General features: G+C 45.2%; 1 protein-coding gene across 1 annotated transcript in view; it reads right to left on the reverse strand.

The window, feature by feature from the left end:
* Positions 1-657: 657 nt before the first annotated feature.
* Positions 658-23328, reverse strand: part of LOC138851070 (twisted gastrulation protein homolog 1-A-like) — a 36919-nt gene continuing 14248 nt past the window's right edge. Inside the window, exons 4-5 of the mRNA XM_070104647.1 lie at positions 5639-5837; positions 658-2227 (exon numbers count right to left, since the gene is read on the reverse strand). Of these exons, the coding sequence (XP_069960748.1) occupies positions 2086-2227; positions 5639-5837 (341 nt within the window). The 3' untranslated portion in view covers positions 658-2085. The remainder of the gene's footprint in view (positions 2228-5638; positions 5838-23328) is intronic.

Genomic DNA, 23328 nt, shown 5'->3' on the forward strand with positions numbered 1-23328 from the left:
ATAATAATAATAATAATAATAATAATAATAATATCTTTATTTCTACCAGTACATGTACAAGGTATACAGACCATAGCCGACATCAGTGACATACTACTATATAGAAAGTCACTTGTTACGTTAAACATTTCCAGCAAATTAGGTCGATTTTGTCCCACACCAGTCCACTAACACCCAGGATGCGACCCACACCAGTCCACTAACACCCAGGATGCGACCCACACCAGTCCACTAACACCCAGGATGTGACCCACACCAGTCCACTAACACCCAGGATGTGACCCACACCAGTCCACTAACACCCAGGATGTGACCCACACCAGTCCACTAACACCCAGGATGTGACCCACACCAGTCCACTAACACCCAGGTATGTATTTTCTCATGGGTGAACAGGGACAGCAGGTGTCTTATGGAAACACATCCTAATATTTTCCAGCCATACCAGAGATTCAAACTCCGGACCTCAATGTGAGAGCTGAGTGCACTAGGGATCGAGCTGTCACCAAGGGGTTTAGATACCCCAGGTTAAGAACCCTTGGTCTATATCATCGTCAGCAGCAATACCATCATATTGATGAGGGTCTCAGATCGAGACGAAAAGACCCAGACCAACTATTGTCCTCTGTCTACCCATGACTTAAATAGAAACACAAGGGAAAACACGTTTTTATTGCATATTCTGACAGTTAGTAACAATGGTAGAATAACTGACAAAATGTTAGGTAAATGAAGCTTAACAAAACTCCTGGAGAGCAAAAGGCTGCCATAATAAAACGTCACATTAGTTGCATGTGATTATTTACTTGACGTATTCTGATAAGTGTGAAATCTTAATTAATGTGAATATTCAAACATAAATTGATGCTACATTGTGTGTTGCTGATACATCTCGGTATAAATATAGAAATACACATCGTCAGGTCTACCTGCACATATACACCTCTTATAGTATATACTCAGTTAAACACATCTTGTCGTATACTCGTATACATTTCAATACATTTCTCAGTGCTTAACAATTCGTAAACAGGTGAAGTTATTTACCAATATTGTCTCTACGTCCACAGCAAGACTCGAACCTGCAAATAATATAACTTTGTAAACAAGCCTGGTACCCCAGGGTGTGGGGAAACATCGTCTACCTCCGGCTAGGCGCCTGTACTTATCTGGGGTCTGGCTCTGTGGTAAAGTACTGTGTTCTCTGATATAGAGTTTGCAGGTTCGAGCCCTGCTGTGGACGTAGAGATAATGTAAATATCTCTCAGTGTATATAGCATGGGAGATACACACCTCTCGGTGTATATCCAGTAAGATGTGTATTTTTCAGTGAACATACACTACACTGAGAGCCACACATGACTGTATATACCCTGACTGAGAGGTGTGTGTCTTTCGGTGTACATAGACATATGCATATATATCAGTGTACAAAAAAATGCCACAGTGAAAACAATAAATGAAACCTGATCAGTTTCATGTGTTTACATCTTCAGAAGATGTGTCTAAGCACATGAAAGTGCTCGGGTTTTATTTCTTATTGTCACTGTGGTATATTTCCTACTTGCAATCATGCGTTTGTGATTTCTTCCACATACGAGTATATAAATATAGGTATTTGTATATCAGTGTATATACATAGAGATGCAAACAGTAAGCAGGTGATATCACAATATACAGAACAACCACTGTGAAAAATAGTAAACTTACAAGCGCTCAACTCGTGAAATTGTAATGACACGATTGCAAACATACCATACCAGTGGCCAGCGTGTCGGCTTGGAGTTTTACGACTCTGATCGCGGGTTCTATGCCCGCTCGTGGTATTTTTTTTCCAAGTGTTTTCTTGATTTCTCACATTATCAAGGAACAATTGTTTGATATGAGAAATCTTGAAAGTGCTTGGATGTTCACTATTTTTCACAGTGTTTGTTCTGCATACACAGATACACAAATATCTGTACTTCCCTCTGAGTAATTTCTTCTTATACAAAAACTACAAGTTAGGCTGGCCATTGAAGGGCGGTTCAAATTCCTTGAATGAAGAGCTCCTCTGCCAGCATCAGGGCCACCTGTCTATGAGACCTACAAGTTTGGGTCGCCCTTAGCAGCCCCGTCACCCTGCGCGGCCGCTTCGTCAAAGTTATCAGCTGAGTTATTGGCCTGGTGCTGGTCAGTGAGGATGTCATCATGGTTCTCCTTGTTTACCATGGGGCATTGGATGCACCTGTGGGGGTATGGGGGGCATTAATGAGGAGTCAGGGTCGTTGCTGTCCGTCCTTGCATCAGCAAAAGTATTGATGTTATGATACAGATGCCTTATGCAATCTTAAAATGTAGGCGTATCAAATTCTAATGTGTGTGTGTGTGTACTCACCTATACGTCATTTCAGGGGTAGATTCACAGCTCTTCTTCATTAGACACTACTAGGTCCATTCTCTCCATGCTCCAAAAGCCTTATTGGACCTCTTCTTAAAGATATATATATATATATATATATATATATATATCTATATATATATATATATATATATATATATATATATATATATATATATATATATATATATATATATATATATGTCGTGTCGAATATGTAAAACTGGTCAATTAGCAAGAACTCCTTTAAAATTAAGTCCATTCTAAAATTTTCTCTTATACATTTAAAGATATATTTTTTTCATTACTGTTAATGTAAAAAAAATTAATTTTGTACCAAAAGAATCTTAGAAAACTTACCTAACCTTATTATAAAAAGAACAATTTATTTTAGCCTAACCCAACTAAATATATTTTAGATTTGTTTACAATAATTTAATACTAAATAAACACAGTGAAATATATTTTTTTCGTTAGGTTCAGAATGATTTTGGCGAAATTATTGCATACACAAATTTTCACTTGTCCTATATGGCAAGATGAGCGTTGCTATATAAGCCAAGATCGCAAGTTCTGCCTATTCGGCACGACATATATATATATATATATATATATATATATATATATATATATATATATATATATATATATATATATATATATGGATCCTACCTCCACTACACTGTCTGGCATGTGGTGTATATAATTCTGTAACTGACTCTGAAGAGATTTCTAAAAGCTAACCTGAGATCTCCCAGTTGCGCAAATGTTGCGGATACTGTTTCATGTGCCCCTTAGGCGATATACTTGGTGCTATTCTCAGCCAAATGCCCTTTTTAAGTAAAGTTTGCAGCCTTTGTCTTTGAGAATTTCTGTTCTTTGCTTGTCCCCTTCTTTTCATAACCTTGCATGGGCTGGGGCTGAATTCCAACAGTCACTTATCAGAGCAATTCCACAGCTTTTCCAGGTCCGTTTGTAGTCTTTCCTTGTATTGTGTGTTTATTCTCATCTTCACGTATTCTGAAACAAGGATACATCAGTGTCTTGTGGCAGTTTTTTCACATATCCCTGGAGTATACTTGAAGAGGGTTTCAGGGGTTATCACCCCCGAGGCATGGTCTGTGACCAGGTGTCGTGGGGGGTTCAGTGATGGATTTGGAGAATAAACACACACATGTTGGATGACTTGGCAGTGTGTATTAAATGAGAGAAGCCGAGAACTTGCCTGTCTGTCTGCCCTTGCCTTCTATTAAAACCTGACTGGCTGACCTGCTCTGAGGCACAGTGGTTCAAAAGGACTCGTGACATCGCAGCCAATGACTCACATAACGGTTAGTGATTCACCTAATGGTTTTAATGAAGTCACGTAGTCAGGGAGGTGGTGACTGTAACGGTTACTGGTATGAGTACACAGTACTACTGACACAGACCTCGTGGTGGATCAGGGCCTGATCAACCAGGCTGTTACTGCTGGCTGCACGCTAACCAATGTACAAACTACATCCTGGCTGGTCAAGTACTAACTTTAGGTGCTTGTCCACCTACTTGAAGACAGCCAGGGGTCTATTGGCAATCCCCTTTATGTATGCTGGGAGGCAGTTGAACAGTCTTGGGCCCCTGACACTTGTGTTGTCTCTTAGCGTACTCGTGGCGCCCCTGCTTTTCATTGTTACTCCAGCAGCATTACCAGTCCCTGTGATGATCTTGGTACAATCTTATTGTTACATTCATTTTAAAGCCGCTTCCTGTAATCACTTTTTGTTTCCTTATTGTTCGACATCTCTTGTTTTATTATAAAGCTGTCCCGTAGCTCGCTTGGAAGCACACTCAGCCCACACACTGAGGTCAGTGGTTTGATTCCTGGTACGGGTGGACACATTAGGGCGGGTTTCCTTAAGACACCTGTTGTCCCTGTTCACCTAGCAGTGAATAGGTACCGGGGTGTTAGCCGACTGGTGTGGGTGGTATCCTTAGGGACAAAAATAACGTAATTTACCCGAAATGCTCTGCATAACCTGGGACTTTCTGTATAGTATGTCACTGATGTCTGCTATGGTTCGTGTAAGTTGTATAATGTACTTGTAGAAGTAAAGATTATTAATATTATTAGTAGTAGTGGTATTATAATTAATATTAACAGTAGTTTGGCATTTGTCATATGCCTTGCCGCTTCATTACTGATGTCCATCACTGTGTTGTCATATTTCTGTCTTGGCCTCCTGCTGTTTGGTATCGGGTTGCACATCACTGTGCACAAATTTATAATAAATAAATAAATAAATAAATAAATAAATAAATAAATAAATCATCACCTTGAGTTTCCCAGTGTGGAGTGTGCCTAGTATGCACTCATATTACTCCTCACTGTCTGTGCAATTAAATAGCGTTTCACTATTTTAATATTTCACTTATTTTTTTAAAAATACAAAAAGTCCATAAAAATCTATGTGTTTTTGAAAATTTCGATATTTGAGAGGAGTTGGATTTACATACTTCATTTTTTGGTTAACCAAGCCCCACTGAAGTGTGATTTAAAGTGTTTCCTTCTACCTCTGTTCTCACTATCCTTCCCCAAACCATGGAACGGGTGGGGCTTGAACCTATGGCAAGAGAGTCCTAAAACTCACAGGCCAGTGCGTTCCCCACCAGGCCAGCTGACTCTAATAAGATTTATGCAGCAATTAAGATTCGTTTCATAATCTGGTATCCTGCTGGTAACATTATATCCGTTATCACTGAATTTAGTCACTGCGACTTTTTTTTGTGTTTTCTTAGGTATTTTACTGATATGTTAAGCTATGTATGATAATTGTACTTATGTGTATCTGTACCTAAATAAACTATATATCTGGGGACTGTTTATTCTGTCTTTCCATTCGTCCGTTATATCGACGGAATTCGTACACCATACCTTCAGTTTCCGTTCTCATACTGTGTTCTGGTTCTCTGTGTTCTGGTTCTCTGTGTTCTGGTTCTCTAGGTCATGTTTCTCTGTGTCCTGGTTCTCTGGGTCCTGGTTCTCTGGGTCCTGGTTCTCTGGGTCCTGGTTCTCTGGATCCTGGTTCTCTGTGTCCTGGTTCTCTGTGTTCTGGTTCTCTGTGCTCTGATTCTATATGTCTTGGTTCTGTGTCCTGATTCTGTGTGTCCTGGTTTCCTGATCCATGTCGTGGGTTATGGAGATAGAAGGGAAAATAGAGGGAGGTAGGGTAGGAGAGAGGTCCTTTTGTTAGAGATAGATAGATAGAGAGAATCACTCACCTACTCTCATTAACACCATAGTTGATGCATTGGGTGCCCACACACTCACAACATCCGTCGAAGAACCACCGGTAGGCAGCGGCGCCCATGGACTTACAGGTGTCCTTACACCTGCTGCCGGAGACACACTGAGACATGTACAACACTGTGCAGTTCACAGTCACTTGGTCCACCTGCGCAGTGTCCTGTGGGTGCACAACTGCGCACACGAGAAGAATTTAACAAAGTCATCCATAAAAACTTCATTTTCTCTGTAAACCATAATAAGACAGAAAACGGAAATAAGGGAAACTAATTTAAAACTTGCACTCTAGGGAAAAACATACTTTAAGATAATGAAGGTTTTATAATGACTGGATTATTGTTATAATAAAAAAGAAGCGTTAAACCTACACGGTATAATGACTGGAATATAGCATAAACTGGAGAACAGAGGTAAGAAATGCAATCAGGAATTGGAAGTAGTGAGGTTAGATCCGAGGAATGAGAGTGGTACCTCTAATTCCTTAAATCAAGAGACGCAGGAAAAAAGGTAAGTAAATTATTGAGTTTAGGAACTAAACTGAGTCCATCTATCATCATTCTATCATGCAGGAGGAGCCACATGTCTATGGTGCATCCAACAAAATAAGCAGACTCTTGGATGTCACTACCGCCCGGCTCCGGCTGGGTTACAAGTATCTTTGGCAGGTTAAATCACCACCACCAGATGTAGACCAAACGAAATGTAAACTTTGCCAGATGGATTATTGTCACACCTTGCGTCATTATGTACTGGAGTGCGATAAAATTAATGAATTTAGAAACAACTCACTCAGAAGTGTTCAAGAAATGGCTAAGTATTTTATCCACAGTGGTATATTACAGACCATTCTGGAGAAATACCCTGACTTTGCTAGCTGTAAATAAAGCATTACCACATATGTGTGTGTGTGTGTGTGTGTGTGTGTGTGTGTGTGTGTGTGTGTGTGTGTGTGTACTCACCTATTTGTGGTTGCAGGGGTCGAGTCTTAGCTCCTGGCCCTGTGTGTGTGTTTGTGTGTATGTGTATGAGTGTGTGTGTGTGTGTGTGTGTGTGTGTGTGTGTGTGTGTGTGTGTGTGTGTGTGTGTGTGTGTGTGTGTGTGTGTGTGTGTGTGAGTATGAGTGTGTGTGTATGAGTGTGTGTGTGTGTGTATGAGTGTGTGTGCGTGTGTGTGTATGAGTTTGTGTATGTGTGTATGTGTGTGTGTGTGTGTGTGTGTGTGTGTGTGTGTGTGTGTGTGTGTGTGTGTGTGTGTGTGTGTGTGTGTGATTATGTGTGTGTGTGTATGAATTTGTATGTGTGTGTGTGTGTGTGTGTGTGTGTGTGTGTGTGTGAGAGAGAGAGACTCAACAATCAACATTTGCACCAATAACTCACTACAGTTGTGACCAGGTGTGGAAGTGTGAATTGCTCATTACTCTAAAATTTGTTCATGATTGCAGCCATGTATACACGTAAGTAACCATTCTTACAGTATTCATTACCTTTGTAACTTGTGAGTTCATTACCTTTGTAACTTGTGAGTTCATTACCTTTGTAACTTGTGAGTTCATTACCTTGTACCTAGTTCAGCCATCAAAACTTTGGAGCCCGGTCCCTGGACCCATTATGTACCTCTGTAATCTTTTGACTACCGCCCACTGGATGGGTATGGGGTGCATAATAAACATATTAAACTAACTAACTGAATTTCACAAAAACTTAGAAAGTGAGTAATATTGACTGGCTTGAGCATCGGAGATACTTTTATTTTGTGCAAATAGAAAAGAAATGGGGTAATTTTTTGTCTCTAGAAATATTTAAAAAAGACCCGTTTATAATAAACTTATCCTAAGATAAACAAACCACGGTACGACTTGCTTGCCGTGAGTTCAACCCCATCCGTACAATGGTTCGTTTGTTGTCGTGTCATTACGATTTTGTGAGCCATGTTGACATAAGTTAACTTGGCCCGGCTTGCAAGGCTCTCTTTTCACACACTGAGGGTCCGGGTTTGATTCCCGGCAAGGGTATGAACATTGGGCGTGTTTCCTTACACGTGTCCTGCTCACCTAGCACGTAGGTACCTAAGTGTTAGTGGACTGGTGTGAATGGCATCCTGGCGGACAAGATTGAGGACCACAATGTAGCTAACCCTCCGGGGTTAAAAATCCCAACAAAATTTTATCTTACCCAAAGTTTAGTTGGTATTACTGGAACCTCATAAATTCTACCTCCCACCGTGTCTTCCATTGTAGATGACACCTGAGTTTGTCCTCCACTGAAGACACTGCAAGACCTTTAAATTACCTGGAGTTTACCTGGAGAGAGTTTCGGGGGTCAACGCCCCCGCGGCCCGGTCTGTGGGCCACAGAAAAAAATATGGAGTTCAATGATGAGAAATTTCAATTACTCCGATATGGAAAACGTGAGGAAATTAAAACTATATCGGAGTATAAAACAAATTTCAACCACACAATAGAACGAAAAACTAATGTGAAAGACCTGGGAGTGATAATGTCAGAGGATCTCACCTTCAAGGACCATAACATTGTATCAATCGCATCTGCTAGAAAAATGACAGGATGGATAATGAGATAAGATAAGATAAGATAAGATTTTGTTCGGATTTTTAACCCCGGAGGGTTAGCCACCCAGGATAACCCAAAAAAGTCAGTGCGTCATCGAGGACTGTCTAACTTATTTCCATTGGGGTCCTTAATCTTGTCCCCCAGGATGCGACCCACACCAGTCGACTAACACCCAGGTACCTATTTGCTGCTAGGTGAACAGGACAATAGGTGTAAGGAAACGTGTCGGAATTTCCACCCGCCGGGAATCGAACCAGGGCCCTCCGTGTGTGAAGCGGGAGCTTTAGCCACCAGACCACCGGGCCACCTTCAAAACTAGGGATTAGGGATGCCAAGCCCATGATGACACTCTTCAGGTCACTTGTTCTATCTAGGCTGGAATATTGCTGCACACTAACAGCACCTTTCAATGCAGGTGAAATTGCTGACCTAGAAAATGTACAGAGAACCTTCACGGCGCGCATAACGGAGATAAAACACCTCAATTACTGGGAGCGCTTGAGGTTCCTGAACCTGTATTCCCTGGAACGCAGGCGGGAGAGAGTTAGTTTAATATCTTTATCATGCACCCCATACCCATCCTGTGGGCGGTAGTCAAAAGATTACAGAGGTACATAATGGGTTCAGGGACAGGGCCTCAAAGTTTTGAAAGCTGAGCAAGTTACAAAGGTAATGAACTCACAATTTACAAAGGTAATGAAGTCACAATTTACAAAGGTAGTGAATTCCAGGTAGGTCTGGTCACAATCATGACAAGTTACAAAGGTATTTACAGATTACAGAGGTACGTAATGGGTCCAGGGACTGGGCCCCCAAAGTTTTGATAGCTGAACTAGGTACAAAGGTAATGAACTCACGAGTTACAAAGGTAATGAATCCTGTAAGAATGGTTACTTACGTTTATACATGGCTACAATCATGAACAAATTATAGAGTAATGAGCAATTCACACTTCCACACCCGGTCACAACTGTAGTGAGTTATTGGTGCAAATATTGATTGTTGAGTCACACACACACACACACACACACACACACACACGGGGCCAGGAGCTCGGACTCGACCCCCGCAACCTCAACTAGGCGAGCACACACACAAACACACTCATACACAAACTCATATACACACACACACACTCACACACAACACACACACACTCATACACAAACTCATACACACACACACACACACACACACACACACACACACACACACGCACACACACACACACACACACACACACACACACACACACACATACACAAACTCATACACACACGCACACACACTCATACACACACACACACACACAAAGGTTTGCAACCTGGAGTTTACCTGGAGAGAGTTCCGGGGGTCAACGCCCCCGCGGCCCGGTCTGAGACCAGGCCTCCTGGTGGATCAGAGCCTGATCAACCAGGCTGTTGCTGCTGGCTGCACGCAAACCAACATACGAGCCACAGCCCGGCTGATCCGGAACTGACTTTAGGTGCTTGTCCAGTGCCAGCTTGAAGACTGCCAGGGGTCTGTTGGTAATCCCCCTTATGTGTGCTGGGAGGCAGTTGAACAGTCTCGGGCCCCTGACACTTATTGTATGGTCTCTTAACGTGCTAGTGACACCCCTGCTTTTCATTGGGGGGATGGTGCATCGTCTGCCAAGTCTTTTGCTTTCGTAATGAGTGATTTTCGTGTGCAAGTTCGGTACTAGTCCCTCTAGGATTTTCCAGGTGTATATAATCATGTATCTCTCCCACCTGCGTTCCAGGGAATACAGGTTTAGGAACCTCAAGTGCTCCCAATAATTGAGGTGTTTTATCTCCGTTATGCGCGCCGTGAAAGTTCTCTGTACATTTTCTAGGTCGGCAATTTCACCTGCCTTGAAAGGTGCTGTTAGTGTGCAGCAATATTCCAGCCTAGATAGAACAAGTGACCTGAAGAGTGTCATCATGGGCTTGGCCTCCCTAGTTTTGAAGGTTCTCATTATCCATCCTGTCATTTTTCTAGCAGATGCGATTGATACAGTGTTATGGTCCTTGAAGGTGAGATCCTCCGACATGATCACTCCCAGGTCTTTGACGTTGGTGTTTCGCTCTATTTTGTGGCCAGAATTTGTTTTGTACTCTGATGAAGATTTAATTTCCTCATGTTTACCATATCTGAGTAATTGAAATTTCTCATCGTTGAACTTCATATTGTTTTCTGCAGCCCACTGAAAGATTTGGTTGATGTCTGCCTGGAGCTTTGCAGTGTCTGCAATGGAAGACACTGTCATGCAGATTCGGGTGTCATCTGCAAAGGAAGACACGGTGCTAGTCCCAGAGCTCAAGGGAATGTCGTACGAGGAAAGGTTAAGGGAAATCGGACTGACGACACTGGAGGACAGAAGGGTCAGGGGAGACATGATAACGACATACAAGATACTGCGGGGAATAGACAAGGTGGACAGAGATAGGGTGTTCCAGAGAGGGGACACAGGGACAAGGGGTCACAACTGGAAGCTGAAGACTCAGACGAGTCACAGGGACGTTAGGAAGTATTTCTTCAGTCATAGAGTTGTCAGCAAGTGGAATAGCCTAGCAAGTGAAGTAGTGGAGGCAGGAACCATACATAGTTTTAAGAAGAGGTATGACAAAGCTCAGGAAGCAGAGAGAGAGAGGATCCAGTAGCGATCAGTGAAGAGGCGGGGCCAGGAGCTGAGTCTCGACCCCTGCAACCACAATTAGGTGAGTACACACACACACACACACACAGGAGGCCAGGAGCTGAGTCTCGACCCCTGCAACCACAATTAGGTGAGTATATATACACACACACACACACACACTCATACGCAAACTCATACACACACACGCACACACACTCATACACACGCACACACACACACACAGGAGGCCAGGAGCTGAGTCTCGACCCCTGCAACCACAATTAGGTGAGTATACACACACACACGCACACACACACAAACATACACACACACACACACACAGCACACTAGGACAGAATGAGAGGTTGGAAGACATGGAAGGAACTAGGACATGTGCAAGGACCTTACCAGATACCTGTGGGGGCCAGGAACAGGTGAGCAGGAAGGACAAACCAAGAAGCATAGGGGCCATAACTAGGGAAGGGAGTGAAGGAAGGAACACTCCACGGGAAGGAACTAAAACACATCAGAGGATGCAATGTGAGTCACAGTGGGAGGTGGAAAGGGATAAGATAAGATAAGATAAGATTTCGTTCGGATTTTTAACCCCGGAGGGTTAACCACCCAGGATAACCCAAGAAAGTCAGTGCGTCATCGAGGACTGTCTAACTTATTTCCATTGGGGTCCTCAATCTTGTCCCCCAGGATGCGACCCACACCAGTCGACTAACACCCAGGTACCTATTTGCTGCTAGGTGAACAGGACAACAGGTGTAAGGAAACGTGTCGAAATGTTTCCACCCGCCGGGAATCGAACCCGGGCTCTCCGTGTGTGAAGCGGGAGCTTTAGCCACCAGACCACCGTGTTTGTCTATGGGCTAGACGAAGCTAAAGGGGAAACTTATGATGAAAGAAAGCAGGAGGAGAAAAAAGCGACTGAAGATATCATGAAGGTGATAGGCGAGGGGGACATGACCCTTGGTGGCAAATTTTCGGAGAATTGGGTGGTTCACAAAGAAAAGGAATCGGCCTCTCAAAGTAATTTTCAAGGCAGCAGAATCAACCCGAACCATGATCCTGCAGGAGAAAGCACGGCTGAGAGGCAAGCAGGAGTTCCGGAGTGTGTACCTCGATCGAGACAGAACACAGGACGAAAGGAAGACAATGAAAGAGAGAATTCAAAAACGTAAGGAGAAATGGGAGGAAATGAAAAAGGAGAGCAGAATAACCCAGGATCAAATGGAAGGACAAGCGCACCCCCCAGAAACACCTGCAGAAGGACTCCAGCCACGACACCCCCAAGGCAACTGAACAATCCAAACCAACCATCGCACACCGATCCCTCTGTTTCCACCCCCCGCACCACAGTTACAGTATTAGAACAGAAGTTGAAGGTTTGGTACACAAATGCAGGTGGATTAACGAATAAACATGAGGAATGGCAAGAAAGAATCGATGAGAAGTCCCCAGACATCATAGCAGTTACAGAAACAAAACTCACGGAGACAATAACAGATGCAATCTTCCCACCAGGATACCAGATCATGAGGAAAGATAGAAGGGGCAGGGGGGGAGGTGGGGTTCCTCTGCTCGTAAAAAACAGATGGAAATTCGAGATAATGGAAGGCATAGATGAGATGGGAGAAAGAGACTACATAGCAGGTACACTTCAGTCTGGGGAACACAAAGTGGCCATTGCAGTGATGTATAATCCACCACAGAACTGCAGGAGGCCAAAAGAGGAATATGAAGAGAGCAACAGAGCAATGGTGGACACACTTGCTGAGGTGGCAAGAAGAGCTCACTCCAGCAGAGCAAAGTTGCTGGTTATGGGGGATTTCAACCACAGGGAGATTGACTGGGAAAACCTGGAGCCACATGGGGGTCCCGAAACATGGAGAGCCAGGATGTTGGACGTGGTGCTGGAAAACCTCATGCACCAACATGTTAAGGACACTACCAGAGTGAGAGGGGAGGATGAACCAGCAAGATTGGACCTTGTGTTCACCCTGGGCAGCTCAGACATTGAGGACATCAAGTATGAGAGTCCCCTAGGAGCTAGCGACCACGTGGTTCTGTGCTTTGAATACATAGTAGAGCTGCAAGTGGAGAGAATAACAGGAGTTGAATGGGAAAAGCCTGACTATAAAAGAGGGGACTACATAGGGTTGAAGAACTTCCTGCGGGAGGTCCAGTGGGACAGAGAACTGGCAGGAAAGCCAGTAAATGAAATGATGGAATATGTAACAACAAAATGCAAGGAGGCAGTGGAAAGGTTTATTCCCAAGGGCAACAGTAACAACGGGAAGACCAGAACGAGCCCCTGGTTTACCCGACGGTGTAAGGAGGCAAAAACAAAGTGCAATAGAGAATGGAAAAGTACAGAAGGCAGAGAACACACGAAAATAGGGAGATCAGTCTCAGAGCCAGGAATGAGTACGCACAGGTAAGGAGGGAGGCCCAGCGACAGTATGAAAATGACATAGCATCGAGAATCAAGACTGACCCGAAACTGTTGTATAGCCACATCAGGAGGAAGACAACAATCAAAGACCAGGTGATCAGATTAAGGACAGAAGGTGGAGAACTCACAAGAAATGATCAGGAGGTATGTGAGGAGCTGAACAGGAGATTTAAGGAAGTTTTTACAGTAGAGACAGGAAGGGCTGTGGGAAGACAGCACAGAAGGGAACATCAAGAGGGAATATACCAACAAGTGTTGGATGACATACGAATAACTGAGGAGGAGGTGAAGAAGCTCTTAAGTGACCTTGACACCTCAAAGGCGATGGGACCAGACAACATCTCCCCATGGGTCCTTAGAAAAGGAGCAGAGATGCTGTGCGTGCCTCTAACCACAATCTTCAACACATCCCTTGAAACTGGGCAACTACCTGAGAAATGGAAGACAGCTAATGTAGTCCCCATATTTAAGAAAGGAAACAGAAACGAGGCACTAAACTACAGACCTGTGTCTCTGACATGTATTGTGTGCAAAGTCATGGAGAAGATTATCAGGAGGAGAGAGGTCGAACACCTGGAAAGGAACAAGATTATAAATGAAAACCAGCATGGGTTCATGGAAGGCAAATCTTGTATCACAAACCTCCTGGAGTTTTATGACAAGGTAACAGAAGTAAGACACGAGAGAGAGGGGTGGGTAGATTGCGTTTTCCTAGACTGCAGGAAGGCTTTTGACACAGTTCCCTACAAGAGATTAGTGCAGAAACTGGAGGATCAAGCGCATGTAAAAGGGAGGGCACTGCAATGGATAAGGGAATACCTGACAGGGAGGCAGCAACGAGTCATGGTACGTGAAGAGGTATCACAGTGGGCGCCTGTTACGAGCGGGGTCCCACAGGGGTCAGTTCTAGGACCAGTGCTATTTTTGATATATGTGAACGACATGATGGAAGGAATAGACTCTGAAGTGTCCCTGATCGCAGATGACGTGAAGTTGATGAGAAGAATTAAATCGGACGAGGATGAGGCAGGACTGCAAAGAGACCTGGACAGGCTGGACATGTGGTCCAGTAACTAGCTTCTCGAATTCAATCCAGCCAAATGCAAAGTCATGAAGATTGGGGAGGGGCAAAGAAGACCGCAGACAGAGTATAGGCTAGGTGGACAAAGACTACAGACCTCACTCAGGGAGAAAGACCTTGGGGTGACCATAACACCGAGCACATCACCGGAGGCACACATCAACCAAATAACCGCTGCAGCATACGGGTGCCTGGCAAACCTGAGAATAGCGTTCCGATACCTTAATAAGGAATCGTTCAAGACACTGTACACTGTGTATGTTAGGCCCATACTGGAGTATGCAGCACCAGTCTGGAACCCACACCTGGTCAAGCACGTCAAGAAGTTAGAGAAAGTACAAAGGTTTGCAACAAGGCTAGTCCCAGAGCTCAAGGGAATGTCGTACGAGGAAAGGTTAAGGGAAATCGGACTGACGACATTGGAGGACAGAAGGGTCAGGGGAGACATGATAACGACATACAAGATACTGCGGGGAATAGACAAGGTGGACAGAGATAGGATGTTCCAGAGAGGGGACACAGGGACAAGGGGTCACAACTGGAAGCTGAAGACTCAGACGAGTCACAGGGACATTAGGAAGTATTTCTTCAGTCATAGAGTTGTCAGGAAGTGGAATAGCCTAGCAAGTGTAGTGGAGGCAGGAACCATACATAGTTTTAAGAAGAGGTATGATACAGCTCAGGAAGCAGAGAGAGAGAGGACCTAGTAGCGATCAGTGAAGAGGCGGGGCCAGGAGCTGAGTCTCGACCCTGCAACCACAATTAGGTGAGTACAATTAGGTGAGTACACACACACACACACACACACACACACACACACACACACACACACACACACACACTCATACACAAACTCATACACACACACGCACACACACTCATACACACACACACACACAGGAGGCCAGGAGCTGAGTCTCGACCCCTGCAACAACAATTAGGTGAGTACACACACATACACACACACGTGATAAAGCTTTATTTGAGAGAGATATATGATTATATACACCTGGAAAATCCTAGAGGAACTAGTACCGAACTTGCACACGAAAATCACTCACTACGAAAGCAAAAGACTTGGCAGACGATGCACCATCCCCCCAATGAAAAGCAGGGGTGTCACTAGCACGTTAAGAGACCATACAATAAGTGTCAGGGGCCCGAGACTGTTTAACTGCCTCCCAGCATACATAAGGGGGATTATCAATAGACCCCTGACTATCTTCAAGAAGGCATTGGACATACACTTAAAGTAAAGTACCTGACCAGCCAGGCTGTGGTTCGTACGTCGGGTTACGTTCGGCCAAAAGTAACAGCCTGGTTGATCAGGCTCTGATCAACACTCAGGGCCGGGTCACAGACTGTAATGTCGATTAGAACTTTAGCTTTCTATCTTAAACAATTGATCACGCAAACTGTTTCTTGATTATAATAAATAAAAGGGAGAAGGCTGGGTGACTCTGGTTACTTAAGGAGGTTTGAAGCCTATCAATCACAAGGTTATTAAAGGTTCATATTTTTTTACACCAGCAGACAAGATAAATTAAGGTTGAGATTAAGTAGAGCTCAACATACATACACAGAGACATCCACATCTCGCTGTATATAATATGCTCAGGCCAGGTCCATACAACACAGAAGCCCGTCCAGGGAGATGGAATATGACAGGGAAACCCGTCCAGGGAGATGGAATATGACAAGGAAACCCGTCCAGGGAGATGGGATATGACAAGGAAACCCGTCCAGGGAGATGGAATATGACAGGGAAACCCGTCCAGGGAGATGGGATATGACAAGGAAACCCGTCCAGGGAGATGGGATATGACAAGGAAACCCGTCCAGGGAGATGGAATATGACAGGGAAACCCGTCCAGGGAGATGGGATATGACAAGGAAACCCGTCCAGGGAGATGGAATATGACAGGGAAACCCGTCCAGGGAGATGGGATATGACAAGGAAACCCGTCCAGGGAGATGGGATATGACAAGGAAACCCGTCCAGGGAGATGGAATATGACAGGGAAACCCGTCCAGGGAGATGGGATATGACAAGGAAACCCGTCCAGGGAGATGGGATATGACAAGGAAACCCGTCCTGGGAGATGGGATATGACAAGGAAACCCGTTCAGGGAGATGGGATATGACAGGGAAACCCGTCCAGGGAGATGGGATATGACAAGGAAACCCGTCCAGGGAGATGGAATATGACAGGGAAACCCGTCCTGGGAGATGGGATATGACAAGGAAACCCGTCCAGGGAGATGGAATATGACAGGGAAACCCGTCCAGGGAGATGGAATATGACAAGGAAACCCGTCCAGGGAGATGGGATATGACAAGGAAACCCGTCCAGGGAGATGGAATATGACAGGGAAACCCGTCCAGGGAGATGGAATATGACAGGGAAACCCGTCCAGGGAGATGGGATATGACAAGGAAACCCGTCCAGGGAGATGGGATATAACAGGGAAACCCGTCCAGGGAGATGGGATATGACAAGGAAACCCGTCCAGGGAGATGGGATATGACAAGGAAACCCGTCCAGGGAGATGGGATATGACAAGGAAACCCGTCCAGGGAGATGGGATATGACAAGGAAACCCGTCCTGGGAGATGGAATATGACAAGGAAACCCGTCCAGGGAGATGGGATATGACAAGGAAACCCGTCCAGGGAGATGGAATATGACAAGGAAACCCGTTTACCTGGAGTTTACCTGGAGAGAGTTCCGGGGGTCAACGCCCCCGCGGCCCGGTCTGAGACCAGGCCTCCTGGTGGATCAGAGCCTGGTCAACCAAGCTGTTGCTGCTGGCTGCACGCAAACCAACATACGAGCCACAGCCCGGCTGATCCGGAACTGACTTTAGGTGCTTGTCCAGTGCCAGCTTGAAGACTGCCAGGGGTCTGTTGGTAATCCCCCTTATGTGTGCTGGGAGGCAGTTGAACAGTCTCGGGCCCCTGACACTTATTGTATGGTCTCTTAACGTGCTAGTGACACCCCTGCTTTTCATTGGGGGGATGGTGCATCGTCTGCCAAGTCTTTTGCTTTCGTAGTGGGTGATTTTCGTGTGCAAGTTCGGTACTAGTCCCTCTAGGATTTTCCAGGTGTATATAATCATGTATCTCTCCCTCCTGCGTTCCAGGGAATACAGGTTTAGGAACCTCAAGCGCTCCCAATAATTGAGGTGTTTTATCTCCGTTATGCGCGCCGTGAAAGTTCTCTGTACATTTTCTAGGTCGGCAATTTCACCTGCCTTGAAAGGTGCTGTTAGTGTGCAGCAATATTCCAGCCTAGATAGAACAAGTGACCTGAAGAGTGTCATCATGGGCTTGGCCTCCCTAGTTTTGAAGGTTCTCATTATCCATCCTGTCATTTTTCTAGCAGATGCGATTGATACAATGTTATGGTCCTTGAAGGTGAGATCCTCCGACATGATCACTCCCAGGTCTTTGACGTTGGTGTTTCGCTCTATTTTGTGGCCAGAATTTGTTTTGTACTCTGATGAAGATTTAATTTCCTCATGTTTACCATATCTGAGTAATTGAAATTTCTCATCGTTGAACTTCATATTGTTTTCTGCAGCCCACTGAAAGATTTGGTTGATGTCTGCCTGGAGCTTTGCAGTGTCTGCAATGGAAGACACTGTCATGCAGATTCGGGTGTCATCTGCAAAGGAAGACACGGTGCTGTGGCTGACATCCTTGTCTATGTCGGATATAAGGATGAGGAACAAGATGGGAGCGAGTACTGTGCCTTGTGGAACAGAGCTTTTCACCGTAGCTGCCTCGGACTTTACTCTGTTGACGACTACTCTCTGTGTTCTGTTAGTGAGGAAATTATAGATCCATCGACCGACTTTTCCTGTTATTCCTTTAGCACGCATTTTGTGCGCTATTACGCCATGGTCACACTTGTCGAAGGCTTTTGCAAAGTCTGTATATATTACATCTGCATTCTTTTTGTCTTCTAGTGCATTTAGGACCTTGTCGTAGTGGTCCAATAGTTGAGACAGACAGGAGCGACCTGTTCTAAACCCATGTTGCCCTGGGTTGTGTAACTGATGGGTTTCTAGATGCGTGGTGATCTTGCTTCTTAGGACCCTTTCAAAGATTTTTATGATATGGGATGTTAGTGCTATTGGTCTGTAGTTCTTTGCTGTTGCTTTACTGCCCCCTTTGTGGAGTGGGGCTATGTCTGTTGTTTTTAGTAACTGTGGGACGACCCCCGTGTCCATGCTCCCTCTCCATAGGATGGAAAAGGCTCGTGATAGGGGCTTCTTGCAGTTCTTGATGAACACAGAGTTCCATGAGTCTGGCCCTGGGGCAGAGTGCATGGGCATGTCATTTATCGCCTGTTCGAAGTCATTTGGCGTCAGGATAACATCGGATAGGCTTGTGTTAATCAAATTTTGTGGCTCTCTCATAAAAAATTCATTTTGATCTTCGACTCTCAGTCTGGTTAGCGGCTTGCTAAAAACTGAGTCATATTGGGACTTGAGTAGCTCACTCATTTCCTTGTTGTCATCTGTGTAGGACCCATCTTGTTTAAGTAGGGGCCCAATACTGGACGTTGTTCTCGATTTTGATTTGGCATAGGAGAAGGAATATGACAGGGAAACCCGTCCAGGGAGATGGGATATGACAAGGAAACCCGTCCAGGGAGATGGGATATGACAAGGAAACCCGTCCAGGGAGATGGGATATGACAGGGAAACCCGTCCAGGGAGATGGAATATGACAGGGAAACCCATCCAGGGAGATGGAATATGACAGAGAAACCCGTCCAGGGAGATGGGATATGACAAGGAAACCCGTCCTGGGAGATGGAATATGACAAGGAAACCCGTCCAGGGAGATGGGATATGACAAGGAAACCCGTCCAGGGAGATGGGATATGACAAGGAAACCCGTCCAGGGAGATGGAATATGACAAGGAAACCCGTCCAGGGAGATGGGATATGACAAGGAAACCCGTCCTGGGAGATGGAATATGACAAGGAAACCCGTCCAGGGAGATGGGATATGACAAGGAAACCCGTCCAGGGAGATGGGATATGACAAGGAAACCCGTCCAGGGAGATGGGATATGACAAGGAAACCCGTCCAGGGAGATGGGATATGACAGGGAAACCCGTCCAGGGAGATGGAATATGACAAAGAAACCCGTCCAGGGAGATGGAATATGACAGGGAAACCCGTCCAGGGAGATGGAATATGACAGGGAAACCCGTCAAGGGAGATGGAATATGACAGGGAAACCCGTCCAGGGAGATGGAATATGACAGGGAAACCCGTCCAGGGAGATGGAATATGACAAGGAAACCCGTCCAGGGAGATGGAATATGACAGGGAAACCCGTCCAGGGAGATGGAATATGACAGGGAAACCCGTCCAGGGCGATGGAATATGACAGGGAAACCCGTCCAGGGAGATGGAATATGACAGGGAAGCCCGTCCAGGGAGATGGAATATGACAGGGAAACCCGTCCATGGAGATGGAATATGACAGGGAAACCCGTCCAGGGAGATGGAATATGACAGGGAAATCCGTCCAGGGAGATGGAATATGACAGGGAAACCCGTCCAGGGAGATGGAATATGACAGGGAAACCCGTCCAGGGAGATGAAATATGAAAACGAAACCCGTCTAGGGAGATGGGATATGACAGGGAAACCCGTCCAGGGAGATGGGATATGACAGGGAAACCCGTCCAGGGAGATGGGATATGACAGGGAAACCCGTCCAGGGAGATGAAATATGAAAAGAAAACCAGTCTAGGGAGATGGGATATGACAGGGAAACCCGTCCTGGGAGATGGGAGACAGGGAAACCCGTCCAGGGAGATGGGATATGACAAGGAAACCCGTCCAGGGAGATGGGATATGACAGGGAAACCCGTCCAGGGAGATGGGATATGACAAGGAAACCCGTCCAGGGAGATGGAATATGACAAGGAAACCCGTCCAGGGAGATGGAATATGACAAGGAAACCCGTCCAGGGAGATAGAATATGACAATGAAACCCGTCCAGGGAGATGGAATATGACAAGGAAACCCGTCCAGGGAGATGGAATATGACAATGAAACCCGTCCAGGGAGATGGAATATGACAAGGAAACCCGTCCAGGGAGATGGAATATGACAATGAAACCCGTCCAGGGAGATGGGATTTGACAAGGAAACCCGTCCAGGGAGATGGGATTTGACAAGGAAACCCGTCCAGGGAGATGGGATTTGACAAGGAAACCCGTCCAGGGAGATGGAATATGACAAGGAAATCCGTCCAGGGAGATGGAATATGACAGGGAAACCCGTCCAGGGAGATGGAATATGACAGGGAAACCCGTCCAGGGAGATGGAATATGACAGGGAAACCCGTCCAGGGAGATGGAATATGACAGGGAAACCCGTCCAGGGAGATGGAATATGACAGGGAAACCCGTCCAGGGAGATGGGATATGACAAGGAAACCCGTCCAGGGAGATGGAATATGACAGGGAAACCCGTCCAGGGAGATGGAATATGACAGGGAAACCCGTCCAAGGAGATGGAATATGACAGGGAAACCCGTCCAGGGAGATGGAATATGACAGGGAAACCCGTCCAGGGAGATGGAATATGACAGGGAAACCCGTCCAGGGAGATGGGATATGACAAGGAAACCCTTCCAGGGAGATGGGATATGACAAGGAAACCCGTCCAGGGAGATGGAATATGACAAGGAAACCCGTCCAGGGAGATGGAATATGACAAGGAAACCCGTCCAGGGAGATGGAATATGACAAGGAAACCCGTCCAGGGAAATGGAATATGACAAGGAAACCCGTCCAGGGAGATGGAATATGACAAGGAAACCCGTCCAGGGAGATGGAATATGACAAGGAAACCCGTCCAGGGAGATGGAATATGACAAGGAAACCCGTCCAGGGAGATGGAATATGACAAGGAAACCCGTCCAGGGAGATGGAATATGACAAGGAAACCCGTCCTGGATGATAGCTGACATATATCATTACATTTTTCTATGTAATCCATCCCGTGTTGTGGAATAGGACTGGGGAAACGTGACTAACTTTTGTTACTACTACGTAATTATAGTGTGGAATGGCGCAGCAGTGTATTGTGAGTGTTCCCACAGTGTAACTATCATATAGTGTAGCTACAGACTACTGGTGTTCCCACACTGGAACTATCATATGGAGCAGAAGCACCACAATGTTGGTGTTCCCACAATGTAACTGTGGGTATTCCCACAATGAAAATCATGTAGAACATAGCAGCAGCATACTATGGGTGTTCCCACAATATAACTCAGTTTTTAGCAAGCCGCTAACATAAGAACATAAGAAAGGAGGAACACTGCAGGAGGCCTGCTGGCCCATACTAGGCAGGTCCTTTACAATTCATCCCACTAACAAAACATTTGCCCAACCCAATTTTCAATGCTACCCAAGAAATAAGCTCTGATGTGAATGTCCCACTCAAATCCAACCCCTCCCACTCATGTACTTATCCAACCTAAATTTGAAACTACCCAAAGTCCCAGCCTCAATAACCCAATTAGGTAGACTGTTCCACTCATCAACTACCCTATTTCCAAACCAATACTTTCCTATGTCCTTTCTAAATCTAAACTTATCTAATTTAAATCCATTACTGCGGGTTCTCTCTTGGAGAGACATCCTCAAGACCTTATTAATATCCCCTTTATTAATACCTATCTTCCACTTATACACTTCGATCAGGTCTCCCCTCATTCTTCGTCTAACAAGTGAATGTAACTTAAGAGTCTTCAATCTTTCTTCATAAGGAAGATTTCTAATGCTATGTATTAATTTAGTCATCCTACGCTGAATGTTTTCTAACGAATTTATGTCCATTTTGTAATACGGAGACCAGAACTGAGCTGCATAATCCAGGTGAGGCCTTACCAGACTGAGAGTCGAAGATCAAAATGAATTTTTTATGTAGAAAGCCACAGAATTTGGTTAACACAAGCCTATCTGATGTTATCCTGACGCCAAATGACTTCGAACAGGCGATAAATGACATGCCCATGCACTCTACCCCAGGGCCAGACTCATGGAACTCCGTGTTCATCAAGAACTGCAAGAAGCCCCTATCACGAGCTTTTACCGTCCTATGGGAGGCCTGGTCACAGACCGGGCCGCGGGGGCGTTGACCCCCGAAACTCTCTCCAGGTAAACTCCAGGTATGGAGAGGGAGCATGGACACGGGGGTCGTCCCACAGTTACTAAAAACAACAGACATAGCCCCACTCCACAAAGGGGGCAGTAAAGCAACAGCAAAGAACTACAGACCGATAGCACTAACATCCCATATCATAAAAATCTTTGAAAGGGTCCTAAGAAGCAAGATCACCACCCATCTAGAAACCCATCAGTTACACAACCCAGGGCAACATGGGTTTAGAACAGGTCGCTCCTGTCTGTCTCAACTATTGGACCACTACGACAAGGTCCTAAATGCACTAGAAGACAAAAAGAATGCAGATGTAATATATACAGACTTTGCAAAAGCCTTCGACAAGTGTGACCATGGCGTAATAGCGCACAAAATGCGTGCTAAAGGAATAACAGGAAAAGTCGGTCGATGGCTCTATAATTTCCTACAGATTGTAATAAAGTTGGTAGAATTACCGACAATATGTAAAGTAAAAGGACACAAGTGCAACTAATGTGACATTTATTGTGGCAACGTTTCGCTCTCCAGGAGCTTTATCAAGCCATTACAAACAATATATGGACACAGAGGGTATATAAAGGCTCAGAGTGAGGTGAATACTAGTGAGGTACCATTTCGATGTTCACTAGTGGTAGTAGTAGTAGTAGTAGTAGTAGTAGTGGTAGTGACAAAAGTAATACAATATGGTAGAGCAATTAATTCG

This window comes from Cherax quadricarinatus, chromosome 93 (genome assembly GCF_038502225.1).
Source record: "Cherax quadricarinatus isolate ZL_2023a chromosome 93, ASM3850222v1, whole genome shotgun sequence".
NCBI lineage: Eukaryota > Metazoa > Arthropoda > Malacostraca > Decapoda > Parastacidae > Cherax > Cherax quadricarinatus.